This window comes from Sitophilus oryzae, unplaced genomic scaffold (assembly GCF_002938485.1).
Source record: "Sitophilus oryzae breed Bouriz unplaced genomic scaffold, Soryzae_2.0 scaffold_154_pilon_pilon, whole genome shotgun sequence".
Classification (NCBI taxonomy): Eukaryota; Metazoa; Arthropoda; class Insecta; order Coleoptera; family Curculionidae; genus Sitophilus; species Sitophilus oryzae.
In genome coordinates, this window is record NW_022146225.1 from 774,244 (window position 1) to 798,813 (window position 24,570).

The 24,570-nt window shown below is 32.7% G+C and overlaps 2 protein-coding genes across 2 annotated transcripts; both read right to left on the bottom strand.

Moving 5' to 3' along the window:
* Positions 1–270: 270 nt before the first annotated feature.
* On the bottom strand, positions 271–13,781 carry LOC115878967 (glycine-rich cell wall structural protein 1.8-like). The gene is made up of 10 exons (XM_030895576.1): positions 13,663–13,781; positions 11,172–11,652; positions 9,390–9,545; positions 9,147–9,308; positions 8,175–8,357; positions 7,826–7,912; positions 7,686–7,763; positions 7,511–7,620; positions 1,955–2,163; positions 271–733 (listed from the first exon to the last, which is right to left on the bottom strand). Exons 1-10 carry the CDS (start codon positions 13,750–13,752, stop codon positions 286–288), a joined length of 2,004 nt encoding a protein of 667 aa, XP_030751436.1. The 5' UTR covers positions 13,753–13,781; the 3' UTR covers positions 271–285.
* Positions 13,782–19,503: 5,722 nt separating this feature from the next.
* LOC115879010 (cuticle protein 3-like) lies at positions 19,504–24,166 on the bottom strand. Its single transcript, XM_030895636.1, has 3 exons — positions 24,079–24,166; positions 20,799–20,997; positions 19,504–19,835 (listed from the first exon to the last, which is right to left on the bottom strand). The coding sequence occupies exons 1-3, from the start codon at positions 24,091–24,093 to the stop codon at positions 19,573–19,575; spliced, it is 477 nt and encodes a 158-aa protein (XP_030751496.1). The 5' UTR covers positions 24,094–24,166; the 3' UTR covers positions 19,504–19,572.
* Between the last annotated feature and the right edge of the window lie 404 nt (positions 24,167–24,570).

The following is a 24,570-nucleotide window of genomic DNA, read 5'->3' on the forward strand; positions in this document are numbered from 1 at the left end:
TAGTGCAATATTTAAATATGAAAATCGCAATCGCAAGTTACAGTCGCAGAGATTTAAAAATCGCAATTGCAGTTTCAATTGCCATTGGAGCATCGCAGTTTTGCTCCCCCCTCCCCCATATCTACATATTACACATTCTCAAATAAACTTGCATTACATAACTCTAGTAAAATAAGACAAACAAATCTTTTACCAGGCTTTTATTACGCCTACTGAATCATTATTCATAAATACATTTGTACATCAATAATAAATACATATCTAAATCAAAATCTTGGCACAATTCTAGTATCTATATCCACCATTGGAAGCGTATCCACCATTGGCGGCGTATCCACTGGACCTTCCACCTGAAGCACCAAAACCAGCCCCTGCTCCTGCTCCAAAGGACGATGATCCTCCGCTTCTTCTGAATCCACCTTCAGCCAATCCTTCGCCCTTGTACTGTCCTTCGTTGAGTCCCTCACCACGGTACTGACCATCGTCGAAGATTCCTCTAGCTTCAGCTGCGGCGTTTTCCTGGAGGGCTTTCAGGATGGCTTCAGGGATTGGGGGTGGAGTGGGGATATGGGATCCTTGGGGAACGAATCCGTTCTCGTCAGCTGTGTAGGTGATGGAGACATGTTCACCGTCTGGGTTGGTGTAGGAGAAAGAACCGTGAGCTTTGGTACCATCACCGCGAGCGTCACCCTGTTCTTCGGCGCTGATGCTGTTGCCAGTTTCGTAGTTGTATCTGGGGAAATTTGTGTTTTGGTTACTATTTTTAATATTCCTGCTGTTTTACATGAAGGTAATATGACTTTAAGTCATTTTTTAGAGGTATATATTGATATAGAATGACGATGTTTCAAAAGTAGAATTGAGGAAACGCTTAAATACAAATTGGTCAAATTGTATAAGTTACTTTTTTATTCACCCCATCTCAATTTTGTTTTAATAAAAATCTACTTTGTGTGGTACATTACTGGAAAGCTCATGTTCAGTCTTATTACTGGAAAGCTCATGCTCATACTCAGCAGATAAAAATAAGTAAAAAAAATCGTATGAATGCATGTCCTAATAACTTAGTTTCGGAGATACAGGGTGTAGAAGTTTCATTTTTATTTCCATTTTTCCAAATAATTTCTGAAATAACGTCAATATTTGAATAAAAATTTGTGTGATTTTGATATCAATATGACTCCTACTTCTAGAGGTAGCCACCTACATATTTTTTTTATCTGGTTTGAAGAGTCAAAACTTTTCGTCCGTACCTGTATAAAACTACTGAATAAAAATACCTATTTAGGACGTTTTTTACGTAAAAAAGGTCTCTTTGTAAAAATCGCTATACGAGTAATGGTTCTCGAGATATTTGGAATCGAAATTATCAATATTCATTGACATAGATTCATTTTTTCGAACAAAAATCTATGATTTGGCAATTTAAAAAAATAAAGAGTATCGCAAATTTATCATTTCAGTCAAATAACTACCTCCTCAACATGTTTATTTTTTGCCATTAATGACATGTATTGACTATTTCCATTTTAAATATCTTGAGAACCGTTAATTGTAGCGATTTTTTCATTCAGTAGTTTTATAAAGGTACGAACGAAAAGTTATTACTTTTCAAACCAGTTAAAAATATGTAGGTGGCTCCCTCTAGAAGTAGGAGTCATATTGACATCAAAATCAAATTTCTCATGTCAAAAAACTCCTAGACACCAATTTTCATCTAAATATTGAAGTTATTTCAGAAATTATTTGGAAAAAATCGAAATAAAAGTGAAATTTCTACACCCTGTATCTTCGAAACTAAGCATTTCAGAACATACATTTATACGAACATTTTTACTCATTTTTATCTGTTTCTGGAATACAGTTCGGATCACCCTGTAGAAAAATTCTCTTGTAAAAACATTCCGAAGACATACTGTATGTCATTTTTTAAACATTTGAGGTTGTTCTTTACCTGTAAGTACCTTCGCCTTCATTTTCGGCAGCGAATTTCAAGATGGGTACGTTGTTCAAAGGGTTAACTCCGCTACGACCAGAAGCTGAACCTCCGAAAGGTGCATTGGAGGGTCCAAATGATCCTCCTCCTGAGTGGTTAGGGGGAAGATACAGGTTGTCCAGACGGGCACAGGCAGCAAAGCCGAGTACAGCTGCTATAACAATAGCCTGAAAAAATACGTAAATAATTGTTAATAACTTACCAACATTATTATGTGCGGGACTTAAATAAGGGCAAATATATTTTACTTCGGTCAAAAAATTTTGGAATTTGTTTGATTTTCTTTAAAATTTTAGTTAAAAAATATAATATCTTGATAATGTGGCAACATAGGTAGTAGATTAAATTTTCAAGTAAGAAAACCCTAAAAAATGAAGCGGTTCTCAAAATTTAAGGAAAAAAATATTTTTAAATTTATATTTAACAGCAAAATTACTCGGTTATTTTGGACTTATTTGAAGAAAAGTTTCTTTAAAGAAAATATGTTTCTTTTCCTCACCCTGTATATATAAAATTTTACTTTAAGGAGTTTAAATAAATTTAGAATTTATGAAAAATTTAAAATTACTATATGTATCTCACCTGTTTCATCTTGATTTGTATATTATCCAAAAACTACAATGGTACTAAAACACGATCACTTGTTGTGTGATGATACGATTTTTTCGCAACCCCGTTATATATCGATCTGCCCCACCTGTAAACCCGGTGATGATACACAAAAATGTCAGAATTCGGAACTGATCCTCTCGAAAAACAAGTGAGAAAAAAAGCGATCACGGCCATCTTCTCGATGATCTTGATCTTCCTCTTGATCTTCATTGTTCTGCACGGAGAGGATTTTTTCACTTTCATCAATCAGTTTTTTTGTTCTTGTTATATTGCAGAATAAAGGATGGAGCAGGCCGAGCCTGCAGGATCTTCTTCGTTGACGGCCTTGCTGCAGGATTATTTGGACGTCATTATTAATATTTTTTGGGTCTGATTTGAGCTGGTTGAGTTTATGAGGTTTTTACTGCTAAGCCATATAAGGAAATTTTAAGAAATTATTAGTGCGATTTTATTTATTTTCGGCTATAGGGTGTTTTTTTATAGTACAGTATTATTTAGCTGTCATAATAATATCTAATGAAAATATTCATTTACGTAAAAAGGTAATAGCTTGTACGGCTGTATTCCGTTGCAAAACTAGGCAAACCAGACCGGTAATCTACGGTAAAGAGCGGTTCCTGAAAAACATCGGTTTGATACGGAACAGTTTGGTAAAATACTGTTCTAAATGTCAATACCTCTATTATAAAATGTATCTTTTATGCATTCTTAATGTACAGGGTGGATCAAATTCGACGCTTTTAAACGGAAACACCCTTTTCTATAGGAAATAGACAAAAACTAATATCGGTGTCTGGAGCTCAATTTTTGTCAAAAACATGGTGGTGAAAACTGCATATCGATATCTGTTACCGTTTCGGAGTTACGGGGTGTTTTTCAAAAATATGCATTTTTAACAAATCGCTTTAACTTTTTTGCTATGGAAAATTTTGTATTTTTATGAAAACATTTCCAAAGCATCTTTTTACGTAGAATTTAATGGTTTAAGTATAATTTTTTAAAAATTAATAATTTAAGAATTATCAACAGAAAATTTGATTTCTTATATGAGACACCCTGTATATTTTTAATTTATTGAAAAGAATTTAAAATTACCTTTCCAAAAATATAACACACTTAATATTTTGCTCGATTCTTCTTCGAGATATAGAGTATATAAAAATTCGCCCGCTTTAATTAAGTAGGCTTTGAACGGCACCGGCTGTAATGCAAAAAATTCTAGCTGTGAGAATCAATTAAAACGAAAATAATATTTGCTATGAGAGATGCAGAATTTTATAACAATTTAAAATATATTTAACCAACATCAACACATTTAAACTATATCTAATAACAATAAAAATAAATAGCAAACCAAGACATGATATTATGGCTGCTTTTATGCATGTACGTACGAGAAAAACTTATAGAGAACATAAAAATATAAGCCACAATGCTTGTAAAAAGTTTTAAGATTCACCAGTGACAGTGTTGATTTCATAAGTGATTATTTTCTAAATAATGATGTCATTGAAAATCGAGGTGGGGCACTAACAAATGGATGAAAATGGAAATTTTCTTACGCTATCTCAGTGATCCGGGATATCAGAGTGGTGTTGCTTATGATTTCGGAGTTGATCGAACGACAATTTGTAAAACAATAAGTAATGTTATGGACTCTATCACCAATAGATCTCCCGACTGGATTAAATTCCCATCAAACGCTGAAGAAATAAAAACTGCGAAAACCAAATGGAACTCGAAATTCCAAATACCCACAGTGGTGAGTGCAATTGATTGTACCCATATTGAAATAAAAAAAGCCAGTACAGAAGCTGAAGATATTACTGCTATGTATATATTTTGTTCTTGAGAAGAATAAAAATATCTGGCAAAAAAATTTGAACGGTTCCAAACTAACTCTGTAAACGCCAGAATGACTTGATACATCGTTTGACCGTAAATATAAACATTCGACGTGAATAACGATCTAACGAGTAATTACTTGTGAGTAAAGTCGCGCGCAACAAAAGTAAACTCTCACAAGTAAAAGCACTCTCTTATGCACATCTTGGGCGAGCAGATACTTTACTCGATAGTAAACTCTTATAAGTATTTCCTTGTTTTTATTCACCTAACCCTCTTTGCTACAGGTGACATATCTACCGTTTTCTGTTATGGACAGATGGGGCCGTTTTTGAACATTTCTCGCGGAATTCATTAACTCAGTGGGGGTGAAAGATACCCTCTCATAACTGCTAAGTATATCTAATTCTTGTCTAGATTATACGGAAGAATATGGAACCTTTATTCTTCCGCAAATATATCCATAGGATTAGATCCATGGGCACTAAGTCAGGCGGCCTCGACGGCCAACGGCTGGGATCTTGGTTAGCTATTCAATTATTCTTGAAATTGGCTGCAAACATTTGCTTATAACTTCAGTGTTCTGAGGCGGTGCGTCGTCTTGCTGGAAAAATATGTTTTCGAGTTCCATTAAAAGCATATCATCAATAAGGGGTCCAAAGCCTACTAGTTAAAAAGTGGCCAACGTTTAAATATTCTGTATTTCGAAGGGGATTATAACAAAATATCAATGTGCTATATCTTTTGGAAAGGTAATTTTAAATTCTTTCCAGTTAATTAAAAATATAGAGGGTGTCCCAAATAAAAAATAAATTTTTCTGTTGATTATTCTTAAATTATTAATTTTAAAAAAATTATACTTAAACCATTAAATTCTACGTAAAAAGGTGCTTAGAAAATGTTTTCATAGAAATACAAAATTTTCCATTGCAAAAAAGTTACAGCGATTTGTTAAAATGCACATTTTTGAAAAACACCCCGTAACTCCAGAAACGGTAACAGATATTGATGTGCGGTTTCCACCATCATGTTTTTGATGAAAATTGAGCTCCAGACACCGATATTAGTTTTCGTCTATCTCATATAGAAAAGGGTGTTTCCATTTAAAGCGTCGAATTTGACCCACCCTCTACATGTACTCTAATTTTGCGTTTGCTTTTTCTTTTCAATCGATTTTAATACTGAAAAGTACTTTATTAATAAACTGTTAAGCTCGTTAGACAGCTCAGGTGAAGATTTGCAAGTCCAATATTAAAATAGATCAATAATAAATAAATAAATCTAATCAATATTTATATTTTTATAGCTTACAAAACATTCACGATTACTTGTTGTCTTGTTTTTTATGTTTTCTTTAAATGTTCCTGACTTTAAGAAACAATGGCTGCATGATAAGTTTAAATGGTCCTAAAAAGTCATTCTATTTAGTTAATGAAATTTATTTACCTTTACTGCCTACCTCCATTGCTTTTGGATGTAAATACAAAATATTATTACAAAAGAATTTTTTAGGAACCGTACCGTAATAGAAAACTTTCCTGAATTTGCAGGTCTGGCGTAAAAGTTCTTTACTTTTATGCCTAGGCAGAGTAAACAACACTGTATATTAGAGGAATATAAGATTTTTATTCAGTTTGATAAGTAAATCAGAGTAAAATTAATGATTGATGTTTTCACACCTACCGGTATTAACAAAATATATATTTTATACTTTTCATCTATTTTAAACAGAATTATGAATAGATAATTCTCGTTGAGGACATTTTTATTCAAGTTTTATCACCAATAAAACTCATTTGCAATTCATATTTTTTAATTCTTGATAATATACTGGTAAAATATACAAAAAGATGAATATTTTTGCATAATAATGCTTTGTAGTTTGATATCATGATTTAATTTATCAACTTTTATTAAGTTCAGAAAAGCAACAAATTCGCAAAATTTTAAATCTAATTCAAACGTCAAACAGAACTTCAGAGGGTTCGTGTCAAAAGTGAGGGTTCATGATGTCAGTTCTGTCTGTAATGCATAAATTCATAGATAGCATTATACCGTATGATCGAAAAAAAACGGCGTCAAAGATGGCTGGGGAATGGCAATCGAGATAATTTTGGCGAGGTCAATCTCCAAACGTCATTTACTTACTTATCAGCCGTCTTTGACGCCTTTTTTTTCGATCTTATGGTCCTTCTTACTTAATCTTCTTATTCAAAGGAATGCACCTTAACTAAGGATAATAAAACAAACTAACTAATTACAAAAAAAAACGTATATTATTCAGCGTTTTATACACAAAATTGCACAAGGTATATACACAAGAAAAACGGTGTAAATACAAAATAAAACACAGCGTTCACCTCAAGATCATGCAACAAGCTTTTTGTATTCATACCACTATGACATGCAGATTTTAGTTTTCCGTTTACCAATCACTCGTTTGATTCGTTTACAGTTAAGAAAAATGGCAGCATATGTGGTAAACCGTCAAAGCAAAGTAGGCAGTAGATTATATCCTAATTAATACATAGAGTTCGTCGTGTATGGCAAGAATTGTTTTGTATACAGGGTGAAAATTTGAAGAGAATCAATTAGGAATACATTTTGGACTAAAAATACTGTTAAAAAATATATATATCCTAGGACTGGAGAGGAAACAATGATTATAATAAGGATTTTGTTCATTTTTCTTCATAGATTTTTAATTAGGTATCACACTAAGTGGAGTGTGTCAAGAAGTACCTCAATTTGATCTGCTTCTAATCCTCTATATATATTTTCAGATCACCCTGATATTATTTTTTGTCTAAAAGGTATTCTTTATTGCCTTATTTCTTAAAATTGTTTCACCCTATATATATATTTGTTTCCCTTAAATTGAGTTTTTTATATTTAAAATTGTACTCTTTCTGATTAACTTAAAATAACATGCATATTATTATTTATTTTCTCGGCAAAAAAAATATTTTTGTGTTATTTTAAAAAGTGCATGCCAAGAGAATAAAAGTTCTTAAAATCAGTATCATGCTTTTCTTTGTCTTATGTACAAATTTTTTAATATCTATATCCACCACCTGCAGCAGATTGTCCTGATCCAAGTCCTCCCACACCTCCTGAAGGTTTGTATCCACCTCCTGGAGCGCCTCCACCAAATCCAGGTTTGCTTCCTATTAATAAAGAAAGAAAATAGTGGTAAAAATTAATTATTTATTGTATTTTTTGATAATTCTACCTCCAGGGAATGCACCTCCTGGACCTCCGCTAGGGTATCCACCTCCTGGAGCGCCTCCACCAAATCCAGGTTTGCTTCCTATAAATTAAGGAAAATGATCGTTAAAATGGATTTTTATTGTATTGTTTTTATAAAACTACCCCCAGGGAATGCACCTCCAGGTCCTCCGCTGGGGTATCCTCCAGCGCCTCCACCTGAAGCACCTCCTCCAAATCCGGTTCCTCTACCTATAATTTAAAAATATTTATATTAAACAAATATTTTTTAGCCGATCATAACAACAGGTAGGCAGATATTAAGATCGGCAAAAAAAAGGAAAAGGAAATAAGTAAATTTCCAACAGATATTCAGGCTGAGGCGACAAACGCCATATCCAAACTATTTCCATTTCAATCCCGAATAACTTACTTAAGACACACCCTGTAGTGTGTACTAAAAATCTTGAAGATAAAAAAATGGGAAATAAAATCTAGTAAATCTGTTAATTACCTCCTGGGTATCCTCCTTGACCACCGCTGGGGAAACCACCAGGTCTGCCACCTCCGCTTGGATAACCTCCGGCTCCAGCGCCTCCGCTAGGGTACCCTCCTCCGGAACCTCCTCTTTGATATCCTCCGGCACCGGCACCGCCCTCTTCTGGTCCTGGTTGGTACGATCCATCGTCTACGATGCCTAAAATACAGATTCTATTAGTGGTGTAACTGGTTGTATTATTGATAAAAATCAGTCATATTAAAATCTAGAATGTCACATTTTCTATAGAAGAAAACATTCGATCCGTGGATACTACCAATCGGCTACCAATACGCTTAAAACGGACATTAATAAACCAAACCTAACCTAACCTAACAATAGACTACAATGAGCATCATTAGAGATAGATTATCTAAATATATAAATCTAAATATATAATTGAGAAATCGGTCGAATACAATAGACCGTTAGTGTTTTTGATACCATCGGCCAACAAAAAATGTTAAAATCGCTAGTTGATTCTCGTACAGATCATCGGTAAATCACAGTGATTAAACGTATATATGAGAACGCTACAGCTTGTCTTGGTTTCATAAAGATACTAAAAACTCCCACATAGAAAAAGCGACACCATTTTTCCAAAATTATATAATAATTTGCTCCAAGACATGTACAAACAGATAGAATGGAACGAGTTGGGTATAAATATAAATGGCGAAAACTTGAACCACCTGCGATTTGCTGATGACATTGTCTTAGACCAAGATGAATGGAGACCATGACATGATGCATTCAGGAGCAGAGGTCGTCCTCCAACGAGATGGCATAACGACTTAAGGCGTATCCACAGTAACTGGATGCAAATATCTCAACTATAATTCGGCTATAACTTAATTTGAAATGGTTGAACAAGCTGAAAATGGTGATGATGATGAAGGTAATTGACTTATTTTTGTGTATTAGTGCTTAAAAGGTGTTTTTACGTACCTCTAGCTTCATCAGCCAAGTTCTGTTCAATTGCTCTCTGGATTTCTGGTGGGATTGGTGGTGGGGTGGGTAAATGAGCTCCCTGAGGGTTGAATCCATTCTCGTCGGCGGTGTATTGGAGCTGAATTTGCTCTCCTTCGGGAGAAGTGTATCCAAAAGATCCTGGAACAAAAAATTATCGATTTTAATCTCCAAAATCTAAATGATTAATAAAAAAAATATTTTTTTAAAGAATAGTAATACCTTGGGCTTTAGTTCCGTCCCCTCTGGCGTCTCCTTGTTCTTCTGCGCTGATTCCGTTGCCGGTTTCGTAGCTGTAGTGATAGGTACCGTCACCCTCATTGACATTCTCCAAACGAAGGATTGGTATTTCAGATCCTGCTCCTGCTTTACCTCCTGCTATAAATGTCAGGATTTAAATAAATTCATTTACTATATTAACATACGATCGAAAAGAAAAACGGCGTCAAAAATGGCTTGGGATTGGCAATCGATGATAATTTTGGCGAAGTCAAACCCTAGACGTCATTTGAGTAAAAAATATTTTTAGTTGGTGTAGTTTTTTTTGGTAATAGAATTGTGTGGCTGCATGGAAACGTTCTATTCTTTTTTTAATCTTCCTCTATAATAAGTTTTAATTTTTGATAAGTTTTATGTAAATTTTTAGCAAATGACGCGTAGAGATTGACCTCGAGAAAATTATTATCGATTGTCATTCCCAACCGTCTTTGACAACCTTTTTTTTCGATCATACGGTATAAATGATGCTTATTAATGTCACATCATTAATAAATTACTCAAAAAGAAAAATAATCTATTCAAAATAATACACAAAAGGGATATGAAATGAATCCAACTCAATTGGGTAGTTTAATTTTACCAAGAAGTAATAGTTAAACGTGTTTCAGTAACTGTTCAATTTCTGTTGTTGCTTTAAAGTTTTAGTTAATTCATCATTTACTTTGTTGTGTACCAAATTTGATTGTAGATAATAATAATAAAATTGCTATTTTTTACAAGTTTTTTTGTGGTGGAAGACTTTTGTCTTTTGAGAATATATCCTTAAAAACAAAAGTATATCTAGAAAAAAATAAATCTCTTTCAATATTGGCTTTGTTGCAACTAAATGTAGGTTTGAAATTAAACAAACAGGATGAATACATACAGGGCGAGGCTTGAATAAGAGCACATATTTTCAGGGTTGGTAGATCTCGGTAGAAGAAACAGATTTTCTCTTTACCCTTTTTCAAATAAGTAAAAAAAGAGTTATTTTACTTTAAAAATTTGAAAAAAATATGCCATATTATTAAGATGTTTCGTTTTTTGACTGAACAATCAAAAACATTTTTTGAAAATTATATATTTTTATGATTTTTTTGCAAAAAATCTTCATAGACGTGTTTCTGGGGTCAAAATATACTAAAATAGTGTATTGTAGTACTTTAATAACAACAGTGTAGTTGAAAAATATGCCTACTTATTTGGTTGTATATCTTGAAATGTCTTTACTAATTGAACATATTGGTAGTTTTCAAAGTATTGCCACAAAATATTACCAAATGATTCTTGTGAAAATTTGAAAACATACACTTACGGAACTTTTTATTTATATATTTTAATAACAACAAATAGGATATAGCGGTAAGCGTTTAAAGTGTTAATTTATCGTTACATCATTACATTTATTTTTAGAATTTATTAGATTTTCGTATTACTAGAACCGAAAACAATTAATTTAATTGTAAATTCAATTATATTTTCTTTGAAGCTAAGTCTTGTATTAAAAATTTGAAGGGTGACACTGCCTTTTCTGTGGTGTATTAAAAACGTTTATAAAAAAATCTTTAAAGGAATGTTATAATTATTACTAATTGTACCCTCTTTGATTTCCACTTTTCTATATATGAAGATAATTCTCTTTATATCTGCACTCTACACGTTTTGATACTGGCAAACTGTTCCGTAACTATTGCTGTCTGTATATCTCCAAGAGATCTTTTTTAAATAACTGCCTGATATACTAACCTCCGGCGTATCCTCCTTGTCCTCCAAATCCTGGAGCACCTCCAGCTCCTCCACCGAATCCTGGAGCACCTCCTGCACCTCCACCGTATCCTGGAGCACCTCCAGCTCCACCTCCAAAGCCTGGAGCACCTCCGAATCCTTTACCTCCGGCTCCTCCACCTGGTGCTCCATATACTGGAGTTCCACCGGCTCCTCCAAAACCTGGCGCTCCTCCAGCTCCCTGAGGACGACCTCCGAAACTTGGAGCACCTCCACCGAATCCTGGAGCGCCTCCTCCGAAGCTTGGAGCACCTCCAGGTCCTTGAGGGCGTCCTCCGAATCCTGGAGCGCCGCCTCCGAAGCTGGAGCTTGTCCGCCGGGGTAACCTCCGGCGCCACCTTCCCGGAGCGCCTCCAGAGGGTCTCTGGGAGGGAGGGAGGTACTGGAGGTTGTCGAGGCGCGCGCAGGCGCACAGGCCAAATAAGGCCAGCGAGATGAGGGCCTGAAGAATAGAAAACAATTTTTTTTGTTAAATAATCTTGACTTGGGTGAATTTAATGAAATGTTATTTATTACAATTTGATATGTATTGTTTTTACGTTTGTTAATTTTATTTTATTTCATTCAATTTTTCTCTTTAGTTTGTTTTTTAATTTATTATTTTTTTAAGTAACAATTCTTAAGACTCCAAAACATTACAAAATAGACATTTAAATATATTGAAATTCGGTTATTAACGATAATTTTTTTTGAAGGAAGGTATTCATAAACTTGATAAATAAATACTTGATTTTATTTTCTTATACAGCTGCAATGAATTATTATTTAATTGTTATATTAACATAGTAAGTAATATTTAAATAAAAAAAAGGTTTTTTTTCAATTTTGTTATATTTTTTTATAAAATTTTCAAGGTATTATTTTTTAAGCTTAATTGTCGTTTTCATAAAAAATACTAAATATTTGCTCTATTTTTTTTGAAAGATATATTTGCAGTATTACTCTATTATTACATAGGAATCTAGAGTTTTTTAACTGTTTTATTTTTTATTGGAACTCTGTATTCTCTATACATTTTGCAACTATTTTGCTATTAAATGTCAATTTTTCTATATTTTTTATACCAAAACTAGAAATTTAGAGATATTTTCTTTAGAAATAAATTATTCAGAAATAATTTTCAAACTTCATAATTTTACTATATTAATTTAATTTGATATTTAATTATAATATTATATTATTATAACTGATAAATTTAAATTATTTTAAAATAGGACATAGTTATTAATAGATATATTAAATACAAATAATTAATTTTTTAATCAATGGCAAAAAATTTTTTTTTTCTAATTTATCTTTTTATATATTTTTTGCGACATTTTATTGAAAAATTTTGAATATCATCAAAAAATCATAACCCATTTGGAAGAAAATACATACAACCTTTCATTATTTTTTCTTATTTAGGCAGGAAATTAAAAAGATATAAAACGCTGTAATTTTACACTCTTTGACAATATTCAACATTTTTCGATAAAATATAACAAAAATTAAAAACAAAACTAATTATGATTTTAAAAAATTCAAAAATAAAAAATAATCGCAAATTTTTAAATTGTGTTTAATAATAAAAAATATTTCTGGTAGACCCTATATAGTTAACTCTCTATAATGTGGTGTAGGTTCCATGCTCAGAACCACACAGAGAAATAGTACATGTGATATATCTATTAATTGTAATTATGCAATACCCAAAAATATAAATATACAGTATGTTCCCGGATTGTCTATGCAAGAGGACAAACCTTTTTATTATTAAAATTTTGGGAAAAATGAATTTTTCAAAAAAAAAATTGCTTGTTCTAAAATTGTTAATTCCGCTTATACTTTTTCAAATTTCCATACCGTTATAGAAAACAATTAAAAAAAAACAAGTCCTAAAAATCAAAACGCGTTTCTATGATAATATAATTTCGTTTTCATTGTTTGGTAGAATTTTAATTAACGTCATTTTTTTTGCTGTTTTAAAATATTAAAGAAGCAAAAAATTTATTTAGTTCAATGCTACGGAAAAAGTGATAATAATTTATCGGAAAATGTTGATAGTTTAACAATAGTAAAAAATAACCATCTATCAAAGATTGAAATCGAAATAATTATATCATCACAGATAGGGCTTTTAATTTTTTAGAACTTGTTTTTTTTTATTTTCTCTAAAACTGTAAGGAAATTTGGAAAAGTATAAATGGGATTTACCAACAAAGCAACATGTTTTACGAAGAGTGCATTTTTCTTAAAATCTCATTAATAATAAAAAAATTCTCCTCTTGTAAAAACAATCTGGGAGACATACTGTATACCAAAAACACCACAATTTTTTATCCACAATATTCTTCACTATAGCACGACATCCCTCGCACATAACCACCACTCCAAAACACTATCAACCCCCCAAACGCAAAAAACAACCCCCCTAACCTACTATACGACTGAAACTGAAACTGAACCTTACTTGTTTCATGACGTCGTCTTCGACTCTATATCTGCGCAAAAAAACGATGTTTCGGATGCACCACGACAAAATGTGATGCACCGGGCTCATCTTTTGTCTTTTATAATGGCTTATCGCCGGATCTCCCCCCAAAACCGTTGAGGATGAGTCGCGTATGGGCTAAAAAACATACACTTGACGGCTTGACGAACGTATTAGCCCCGGGGCCGTAGGTTTGAGCGTGTGTGAGTGAGCCTGGACCAATTATCGTCAAAGCGTCGAGAGTGGAAGATGGCTCGGGATGATTGGCAGTCATGACCTGTGCCGCTTTTACGCCGTTTAATAGAGAAAGATTGGTTAAACGTGTTGAAACGCCTCGATTACAGATTTGCGAGAATTGATTTTTGGGTAATTTATACTCTCAAATGCAAAAAAAAAATATTTTTCATATTTTTTAGCAACCTGTAGGGTCAAATGGTGTAAAATTGAGATAGTTTTCAAAACCTTCAGTTTATTTCTTAGTTACAACCATTTAAATACAACAGTTTTTATTCTGTAAACGGCATTTGGTGGTAACGAAACTATTGTAAAAGTAAAAATATACCAAAAGTATCCCTAAAAAGTCGGTTTGAAAAGTGTGTCTCTATTTAACCTACATAACACATTTTGAGTTGAATATGAGACAGTAGTAACAAAACGCACGTTTAAAGGCCCTGCTATCGTTTATATTAATTGCTGAAGTAAAGATGAGGGTAGAAGGATAGAAATTAGACATAGAAATTTATCTTTTTTATTAGGAGAACTTAAATAAAAAAACCGTCGCAAAACATTTATAAACTGAAAATATAAAACAATCATATTAAATTAAAAAAGTAGAAAAACATGTAGTTGATACGTGACACTAAAATATTAGTAGTGTCACTTACAGAGTGAAAAAATACACATATACAAATTAACGACCTAAATATTTCTCAAAATCTATTGAAAGAACAAACATCACACCAGTCCTGAAAGTCCCGCCTTACAAATTTGATGGTGGTAATTTTGAAACAATGTCTTTCTTTAAAACATTATTTATCTCAGTAACTACAGTCACCTACAGTTCTGAACAGTATGAAAAGCTTTAGCTGCTTTACATCTCCGCTACTGATTAACTTTGCAGCCCTTTTAATATTTTTTTGTGTATACTTGTTTGGTTTCTTTACATTTTTTTTGTTAGTTTATGAGTTATTAGTAAAATTTAAAAATATACATGCTATTAAGTTGTCTCATATTTAAATTTAATATAATAGCTTCTCAAACCAAAAGGACTTAATTTAAACGGACATGTCTATTCTACGTCACGCGACAAAAGTTTGATAGTCAAATTATGGGGATGATATGTTAACAATTATTGTTAAATGTTCGTAACACGAAACTGACTGAATATATAAGTTTTCAGTAGTTTTATTTGAATGTCTCATTTTTTACCTAAATATGTCGTTGTCTCATTTTTACCCCCACTTAACCCTATATAAATATACGAATGTTAATTCTTAAACCCAGTTTTTTTATATACTTTAGTACCACAATCGAAAAAAACGGCGTCAAAGGCGGGTGGGAATGACCATTGTTGACATATAATATGTCATTCTGTTCAGAATATCATTTTCTATCAAATAAAGTAAAAAAATACCGAGAATGTCGTTTAAAAATCAAAAATTGTAGTCATTTCCGGTGAAACAGGAAGTGACCGAAAACAAATAAACAAAAAGTTATAGGGCTTAGCCATTTTTGTGAAACACTCGGTATAGCAAAATGTTATTGCAAAAAATTAAGAAGCCAATGTTATTGTACTCATCTGTCGCTTCAGGCTTCATTTGAGGGTCTTAAAAATTATTATCTACATCCGCTTGTGTGTTAGTTTTTTTGGTATTTTTTTTTACTAAATATATAGGGAACATTATAGAATTAAGAAGTTATATATAATTATACCAGAATTACACGCAAGAACTTAATAGCCCAAAAAAACAACTTGAATCTTCGAAAAGGTATTTCCAATAAAATAATTACTATAAATAAACAAATTAATCTATAAATAATATATCGATATACCTATTGGTATCTCGAATTATTTTTAGCAATATAAATGCGAATGTGTATATGTTTATTAAGTAACTTTCTAATCGGTAAATCCGTGCAAATGCCAATCATATAGTTATTATTTTTAAATAAATACACTCTATAATTTTCGGAGTGAATCTCTTATACCATACGATAAAAAAACGCGTCTAAGACGGCTGGGAAATAACAATCGATGTCAATTTTGGCGAGGTTAAGCCCTAGACGTCGTTAGTTAGGCCCGTACTCTTCTTTGTTCTTTGATGGAAGAAGAAGGTTGTTATTTATTTTTATATTGAGTAAAAGTGCTTTTTAAATTGTGTAGTTTAAAATTCGAGAAATAATTGGAAATAGATTTATGTGTCGTCTTGAAACATTCTAATCCTTTTTTATAATTAGTGTTAATTTTTGACAAGTTCTATGTGTCATTTTTTGATAAATGGCGTCTAGAGATTGACCTCGCCGAAACTATCATGGATTGTCATTCACCAGCAGTCTTTGACGTCGTTTTTTTTCGATCATACAGTACTAGTCAATATAATATAACATTTTGACACCATTTTTTCTTTCTTTGTTATTAATGGAAATAGTTTTACGGAAAAGCGTTTTTCTGGACTATAAGTTCGTTTTCCTGTTAACGGCAAAAAATACTAATATTTACAACTGCATAGAAAGAAAACGTCTACCATATAGTTAAATATGGATTTAAAAATAATGTGTAATATACGTAGATATGTAGTATTAATAGATCCTGTATTAAATTAAATAATACTTGCACGTCAAATATGTAAAAAAATATCAGCTACTTGGAACAATAAAGTTTAAAAAGATTATTCAAAGTGAAAAATAAGATGTGTCAAGTGTAATTTATAGTAAAAATTAATCAAATTTCAACAGCGAATCCTCGATCGAGGAAAATCCACTAGCCTCATCGCGATAGAAGGATATCCTTAATCCTTTATTGTACACACATCAGATACTGCGGGACGATATCCATATACGTGCTACATCAACAATGTGCGTTAGAACACGGAATTTTCGTGTAATCATCATTGCGAATCTCTTTAATAACAATGCGGTACATTAATTAATCATTTATTATCGCATATAAACGGTCGGACCATTGGCGTAACCTAGAGGTTGCCTGCATTGCAAAAGATGTATGTAAAACAACAGATTCATTGGTATATCAGCCTGAGGAAGATGTCTATGGCTCTTTATTTTTTATTTTTCCTTTTCTTTTCCTTTTTCTTTTTCTTTTTCTTTTTCTTTTTCTTTTTCTTTTTCTTTTTCTTTTTCTTTTTCTTTTTCTTTTTCTTTTTCTTTTTCTTTTTTTTCTTTTTCTTTTTTTTCTTTTTTTTTTTCTTTTTCTTTTTCTTTCTTTTTTTTTCTTTTTCTTTTTTTTCTGTTTCTCTTTCTTTCTATTTCTCTTTTCCAAGGATCGCACGATCGCGTAAGCACCAAGAACATTTTATTTAAAGCTAAGAAAATCAAATTTTTATGCATATTTTTTTATTTTTTTTATTAAAAAAAGACCACATGAATTGTTGGATAGATTCAAAATTTCTTCAATTCTTACATATATAAATGTTAAGGGGCGTTAACATTATTGGGCATTTGCATATAAGTGTGTATTTTGGGTGGTATTCCACAAAATTTAATTTAATTTTATTACTTAATTATTTACTTAATTGGTTTTAATTCCAGCTTTATCTTAGGTCTCCTACGGCACTGCCAAGGACGGTTGTTGTCTAGGCAACCGACTCTTCGTGTTGCAGCATCCTCATCGCTCTCAAATTTTTCTCAAACGAAACAAAAACGCAATTTTGCAATTAATGAGGTCGGCGCAAGTGTATTTAATTAACAATAGATCGGTTGTTCTTAAAAAGATTTAAGAGGTTAGATCATTGAAGGTGCTACAAGCAGAAGCTTATTGGAATAATTACGTTATTTCTGAAATGATTTAATATTGAATGGTTCTATTGTATACAGACCTACCTTTTAAGTCGGGAATATATATTTGACATCAATTAAACTTTTAGTTACGTAATCGAGGGCGCGATTTTTAAGTTCATTGTTGCCAACTATCGATATATTCGGCGCCAGGTTGACTAACTGGAATCTAAATTTCGCGCTGGAGATTTAGGTGGTAGCTTTGCTGTAAAAACATGTCAAGTCATTTATTTATTTATTTCCTGACACTATCATTCGTTTTGACACTTTTTTTTTTCGTTTTTAAGTTTTTGGTTTAAATAAATAGTGTTGTGATACTTTAAGCTTAAAAATGTTTACTAATTACCTTTTTTTTTCTTAGTACCTCTTTTAGTGCGAAGTGTCTAAGTTAGCTTAATAGCCGTGGGAAAAAACTCATCGCAACTTTATTAAAATATTTTGAACGGGAAAGCGGTAGTAATGGCCCTTTATGTCCCATAAGTGCTGTTAAGGAGGTGAGTTTTGTTGAAGTAAATAATAACTGTCTTAACAATGCGGTACATTAATTAATCATTTATTATCGCATATAAACTGTCAGACCATTGGCGTAACCTAGAGGTTGCGTGCATTGCAAAAGATGTACGCAAAACAACAGATTCATTGGTATTTCAGCCTGAGGAAGATGTCTCTGGCTCTTTCTTTTTCTTTTTCTTTTTCTTTTTCTTTTTCTTTCTCTTTTTCTTTTTCCTTTTCCTTTTCCTTTTCCTTTTCCTTTTCCTTTTCCTTTTCCTTTTCCTTTTCCTTTTCCTTTTCCTTTCCTTTTCCTTTTCTTTTTCTCTTTCTCTTTCTCTTTCTCTTTCTCTTTCTCTTTCTCTTTCTCTTTCTCTTTCTCTTTCTCTTTCTCTTTCTCTTTCTCTTTCTCTTTCTCTTTCTCTTTCTCTTTCTCTTTCTCTTTCTCTTTCTCTTTCTCTTTTTTTTAACTGTTTATTGTATAGTATTTCGTATATTTTTCATTTTATTGATTTTATGGAAAGCACTGTTCATTAAAATGTTGTATCCTATGTTATAGGGCTTGTTTCTCTCTACCATTTCCTGTCTCACAATGTACCGTTTTTGTCCGGGAAGAGTTCATAGTTTCATTGTTGCCGATTTTCGAAAGAAATCAGTACATGTATATTATTTCGTATATTTTTCATTTTATTTATTTTATAGAAAGCACTGTTCATTAAAATGTTGTATCCTCTGTTATAGGGTTTGTTTCTCTCTACAATTTCCTGTCTCACAATGTACCGTTTGTGTCCGGGAAGGGTGCATAGTCTCATAGTTGTCGATTTTCGAAAGAAATCAGTACATGTATATTATTTCGTATATTTTTCATTTTAAAGCACTGTTCATTAAAATGATAAATAACTATTAAAAATTTTGAAATACTTTAAATACAATAAATGTTCATTTTTTAACTCTCCATCTAATAAAAAAAGAATATAGAGAAAGAAAAAACAAAGAAAATTACTTTATATTTGAGAAAGTTTGGCATAGAATTTTGAACACCGTGTATGATTTAAGATTACCAAATTTATAGCAAAGTAAGTATAGACCATAACCTATTATAATTTTTATTTCAGGACAGTTCTTGTATTTGAAATAATTTTTTTAAGGAATTAATATTTTCAAAAAAACTATACTTTATAAGGGGCAAATAATAGGGGACAATTTATTTGAAAAAGCGGGACTTTGGCAACAATGATAATACCTACCTTTTATAAAGAAGCAATAAAAACACAGTTTTTCATTTGAACAATACATTTATGACAACCACTAATAAATATCTACAATAAAATTTCACGTTACCTACACTATTTACAATGACCATACAAGCAAAATTTCGCAAATTATCACTTACACTCGGTACTGTTGAGGAAGGGCAGGTACAGGCAGTGCTTCCTGTTGCTCCCTGTACTGACCGTCATCGAAAATACCTCTTGCTTCGTCAGCTAAGTTCTGTTCAACCGCCCTCTTGATAAGTTCTGGCATGGGAGGTGCTACTGGAACGTGGGAACCTTGAGGGTGGAACCCGTTGGCGTCAGCAACGTAGGACATGGCGATTTGCTGGCCGTCTGGTGCTGTGTAGGCGTAGGATCCTTGAGCTGTAGCTCCATCACCTGGTTTGGAAAGAAAAAAATGATCAGAAACACAGTTAGAAGTCTATACGGCCAGAGAACTAAGTACTTCGAACCAATAAGGAACCCAGCATTATTCGATAGTCAAGCAATATTAAAAGCGATCAACTCAGAAACCATCAATTCGAAGTTGGTCAAAGAATGCATAGAGAACATGAACAAAGCAAGGGCAAAGATATACAGGGTGTCCCAATAAGAATAGCTCTCGGCTGTATCTCGGAAAGTATTAGCCGTAGGGCCTACGGAAAAAAAATATTTATTACTAAAGAGGCTATGAGAAATTGCTGGAAATTATTTTCAAGTTTGTAAAACGGCCGCTAGAGGGCGCAGCTGCTATGGAAAATAAGAAAATAGAATTTTTACAGAATTTTGCCTAGTTAACGGGTACTATAAATAATAGCTTCATAATCTTGAGTAAATTTTGGATTTTTTTTGTTAAAACCGTTTTTCCGTATCTGCTAAAATAAAGTGGTGGGGGAAGGTTAGATCTATCTTTATTTAAATGCTAATAAGTCCGGACTGGAGGCTCAGAATCCAACAAACGAGGGCTTGTTTAAAAGAGCGTTTCTTACTGTATATTATACCATAAAAATAATAATAATAAGGTTTTGAACGTAGACGCTAGGGGGCGCTTTCTTACAATTTAACAAACATAGCGCGTATTTTCAAAAAAATTAAATACGATAGTATATGTAATTTTAGCTGATAGTAAAGAGTAGTAGGGTGTTGAATCAATTGATAGAAAAATGTATGGTAGTGGCCTTCTGTGTTGCTGTCTTAGAAAACATGGCTGATCGGCATTATAGTGTGAAATGGCACAAATGACAAGAAAAATCAAAGCACAAAGAAAAATCTTACAGTTAATTGATTAATATATGATAAAAATCGTATTTTTCAAACATAGCTAATCAGGTCAAAGAGTTGCCAAAAATCAACACATTTTACCTGCTTCTTGTTGGGCAATTTTGTTGCCAGTCTCATATGCGAACTTGTATGCTCCTTCTCCATTGTTGCTCACTTCCATATGGAGGATCGGTACGTCATTTAATGGAGACTTTTGATGGTAGTATTCTGGGTTGGCGAAACCTCTTTCTTCTCTTTGAGGTCTGGCAGAAGCCACCGAAGCTACCAAAAGTACACAAAACTGAAAAAAAATACATTACTTATTATCTAAAAAATAGAGCTTTGTTACACTATTTATAATATATTATAATATAAATAAATGACAAAACCACGAAAACACAGAAAAATACGTATTTGATTTATTTTCTCAGACGGTTTCGTAAAATTGTCGATTTGAATTTTAGCGTAACTCAACTGCAAAAGGGCACTAGTTTGGCAACGCCACGATCATAAGTCGTGCAATAGCAAGTTCAAAGGTGAAATGATAATAATAAAACGCTGTACTAACTTTAGTTTCGTTCATAACCCACGAGCCTTGTATAGTTAGAACAAGATGTACATAACCAAAATGGATTTATCTTGGTATATAATCAAGCCAAAATCATTTTAAAGACTGCCAAATTGATCATAGGTATATATGAAATATTGTAATAGATACTTATTTAAAAAGCTTATAAGGAATTAGAACATTTTAAATTATTTATGTATCTAATGATAGAGAAATTTTTGGCCAAATTTGAAGTATTATATTTTTGTTATTTTTAGTCCTATTTTCATGAATTTTTTAACAAGTTGTATATAATTGTATTAACTTTAATTCGTAAACTTAGCTTTTTATAAACTTTAGTATTTGGCATATTATACAGGGTTAATCGAGGGGTTGTTCTTTACCCTAATTTTAAAACACCCTGTGCAATAATTTCGTCTGTAAATTTTCCTAAAATATAATTTTACGGTCAGTACCATGGCTCTTGAGTATTATGTTTATTGATTCATGTCAATACATGCTTTGGTTAATTTTTAAGAGTGAAATCAGCTGATGACGACCAATTTGCAATTTTTTTAATCATCATTACTTTTTGATGTAACTTTTTAATCTGACGAGATGGTTTTGTTGACTATTCTCGTAACGTCATATTACACTGCATTGGATAGTCTATACTAAATTTAAAAAAAAAACGTTAAAGACTAACGATACAGTCCGGGTTTCAATAAACATTAATAATGATGACAGAACGATGTTCATGGTAGTATATACACACACCAGAAAAGTCTAGGGATATTACAATTTTATCCAGCCATCGTCAGTAATTTTATTATTTGCATTTCTGATATAATAAAATTAAAATAAACAAATAGTTTACAGGACGTATTGGAAATAAAAATGCGAAATTTACCGAATTTTTCAAATTTACCTTGATTTTTATTGAACTCAAAAAAATACACACAAATTTTTTTTTATTCTAAACTGTGAATTAAAAAAAAGATAAAACTATTTTTACTTAATAAAGGGTATGGCCTCCTCTACTGTTCATTACAGCCCTACATCGTCTCTCCATGCTCCTGATCAGGTTGTCGATCTCTTCTTGAGGTACAGCCTGCCACGTTGTATTCACGGCCCGAACCAGATCCCTACGAGTTTCACGAGGCATACCCATTCTCAAAATTCTTCTTTGGACCGCGTCCCATACGTGCTCGATGGGATTGAGGTCAGGAGATTGTGCCGGCTAGGGTAAGATGTTTAATTGATGAGCATTGATAAACTCACTTATCACTCTGGCTGTATGAAGCCGTGCATTGTCATGCATGAGAATGAAGTTTCTCCCAAAATCATTGGCATATGGTAACACGACAGACTCAAGAATTAAATCACGATATGTGATTCCTGTTAGAAAGCTTTCAAGAAAAACGAGATCGGGTTTTCGGCCTAACTGGACTCCTCCCCAGACCATAACTGTTCCACCTTGATAAGGGTGCACTTCCTGAACATGATCCAACCGAATAAGATTTCCCGGTTCTCTCCATACCCTAAGCCTTCTCGAATCCAGATGAATTCCAAAGCGTGACTTATCCGTGAAGAGAACATTGGCCCATTGTTTATTCGACCACTGAACATGATCTTGAGCCCACAAATATCGTACCTCTCGATTTCCTCTCGTTAGGGGAGCTCTCCAGGGGCGTCTGCTTCTTAAGTTGGCCTCTTAATCTATTGCGAACAGTGTCAGGACTAACGGTTACATTATGTGTTTCCTGGAGAATTAAACTAAGCTCTGGTGCTGTAAAAGTCGGACGGCGTCGAGCATTTAATTGTAAAAAATGATCTTGCTGAGGGGTAGTAATGCGATGTCGCCTTGTGTGCCTTTCAGCAACATCACCACTTTTACGGTAGCGTGCACTTAATCGCGATATTACACTTTGCGTTGTATTTAATGCTCTAGCTACGTCGATTTGGCGCATTCCAGCTTCGAGCATACGCATGGCCCTTAGCATTTCGTCTCTGTTAAGATGTCTACGCTCCATAATGTCGTTTAATACTAAACAGAGTTATTTGAATGAATTCTGACCAGTTATTATAAAAACATAGCCAGTACAGGTTAAATTCGAACAATTGATGCTAGGTGCTTTTTATACATTTGACAAAAAATGCACAAACACTTCTGCAAATATCCCAAATTTAGAAATAACTAGTGTGACTACTTCGTTTCAATCGAAGTAGAAAGAATCGGCCTACAAATATGTGGTTGTTTATTCAAAACATTTATTTTTAACTTTAATAAAATAATATCCCTAGATTTTTCCGGTGTGTGTAGTTCACAATAATCACCAAATCCGCCTTGTCACATTGAAAAATAACTTCAAAAAAAATGATAATTGAAAAAATCGCAAATTTTCGGTGGCAAGCTCATTTAGCTCTTAAAAATTAACCAAGGCACGTATTGTCATGATCCAAAAAACAAAATGCTCACGAGACATGGTTCTAACCGTAAAATTATATTTTAGGAAAATTTACGCACGATATTATTGCACAGGGTGTTTTAAACTTAAGGTAAAAAACAACCCCTTGATTAACCCTGTATAATATGCCAAATACTAAAATTTATAAAAAACTGAATTTACGAATAAAAGGTGATATAAATATATACAGTTTGTTAAAAAATTCATAAAAATAGGGCTAAAAATAACCAAAATATAACACTTTAAAAAATTTGACTAAAATTTTCTCCGTTGCGTTTTTTGCATCTGAGTGTGTAATACGAAATATGTTTTCCTCTAATGCTCTCTTTCTAATAGAATTATAACAAAATTGTACAAAATAACTTACGTATTTGAAAATCATGATATCTGATCAAGCAATTCCCAGAACTTAAGCACAATAATCTAATAATATATCTTAGTCCTTTGAGAATCGTTGGGCAACTTGAACTTGTTCGACTTACTAAGCCCATTTATACCGTGGCGTGCCCTCCCTGTGTTGCATTTTGAATATTTAAATTTGATAAAAATCCATTTTAACAATTAGACCGAGCATTCTCCGAGCGAAGGGTGTGAGTCTGTCTATGCATTTTTCTCGACACCCAGACAATCCGAAGAATTCGGTGCCGTTCGTATGGAACCAATTGATTAGTGACGAGTTTGATGTGGATTTTCTAGTAATAAACATTATTACTTTTAACAAAAAGTGATGAGGAAATAGGAAAAATAACCTTTAGTAAGGTTTCACGAATGGGGAATGTAATCGATGCTTATTTCCAAGCCAACTGGACGCCGTTATTTTTATCATTCGGTATAATACGGTAAGGAACATGCAATGTAA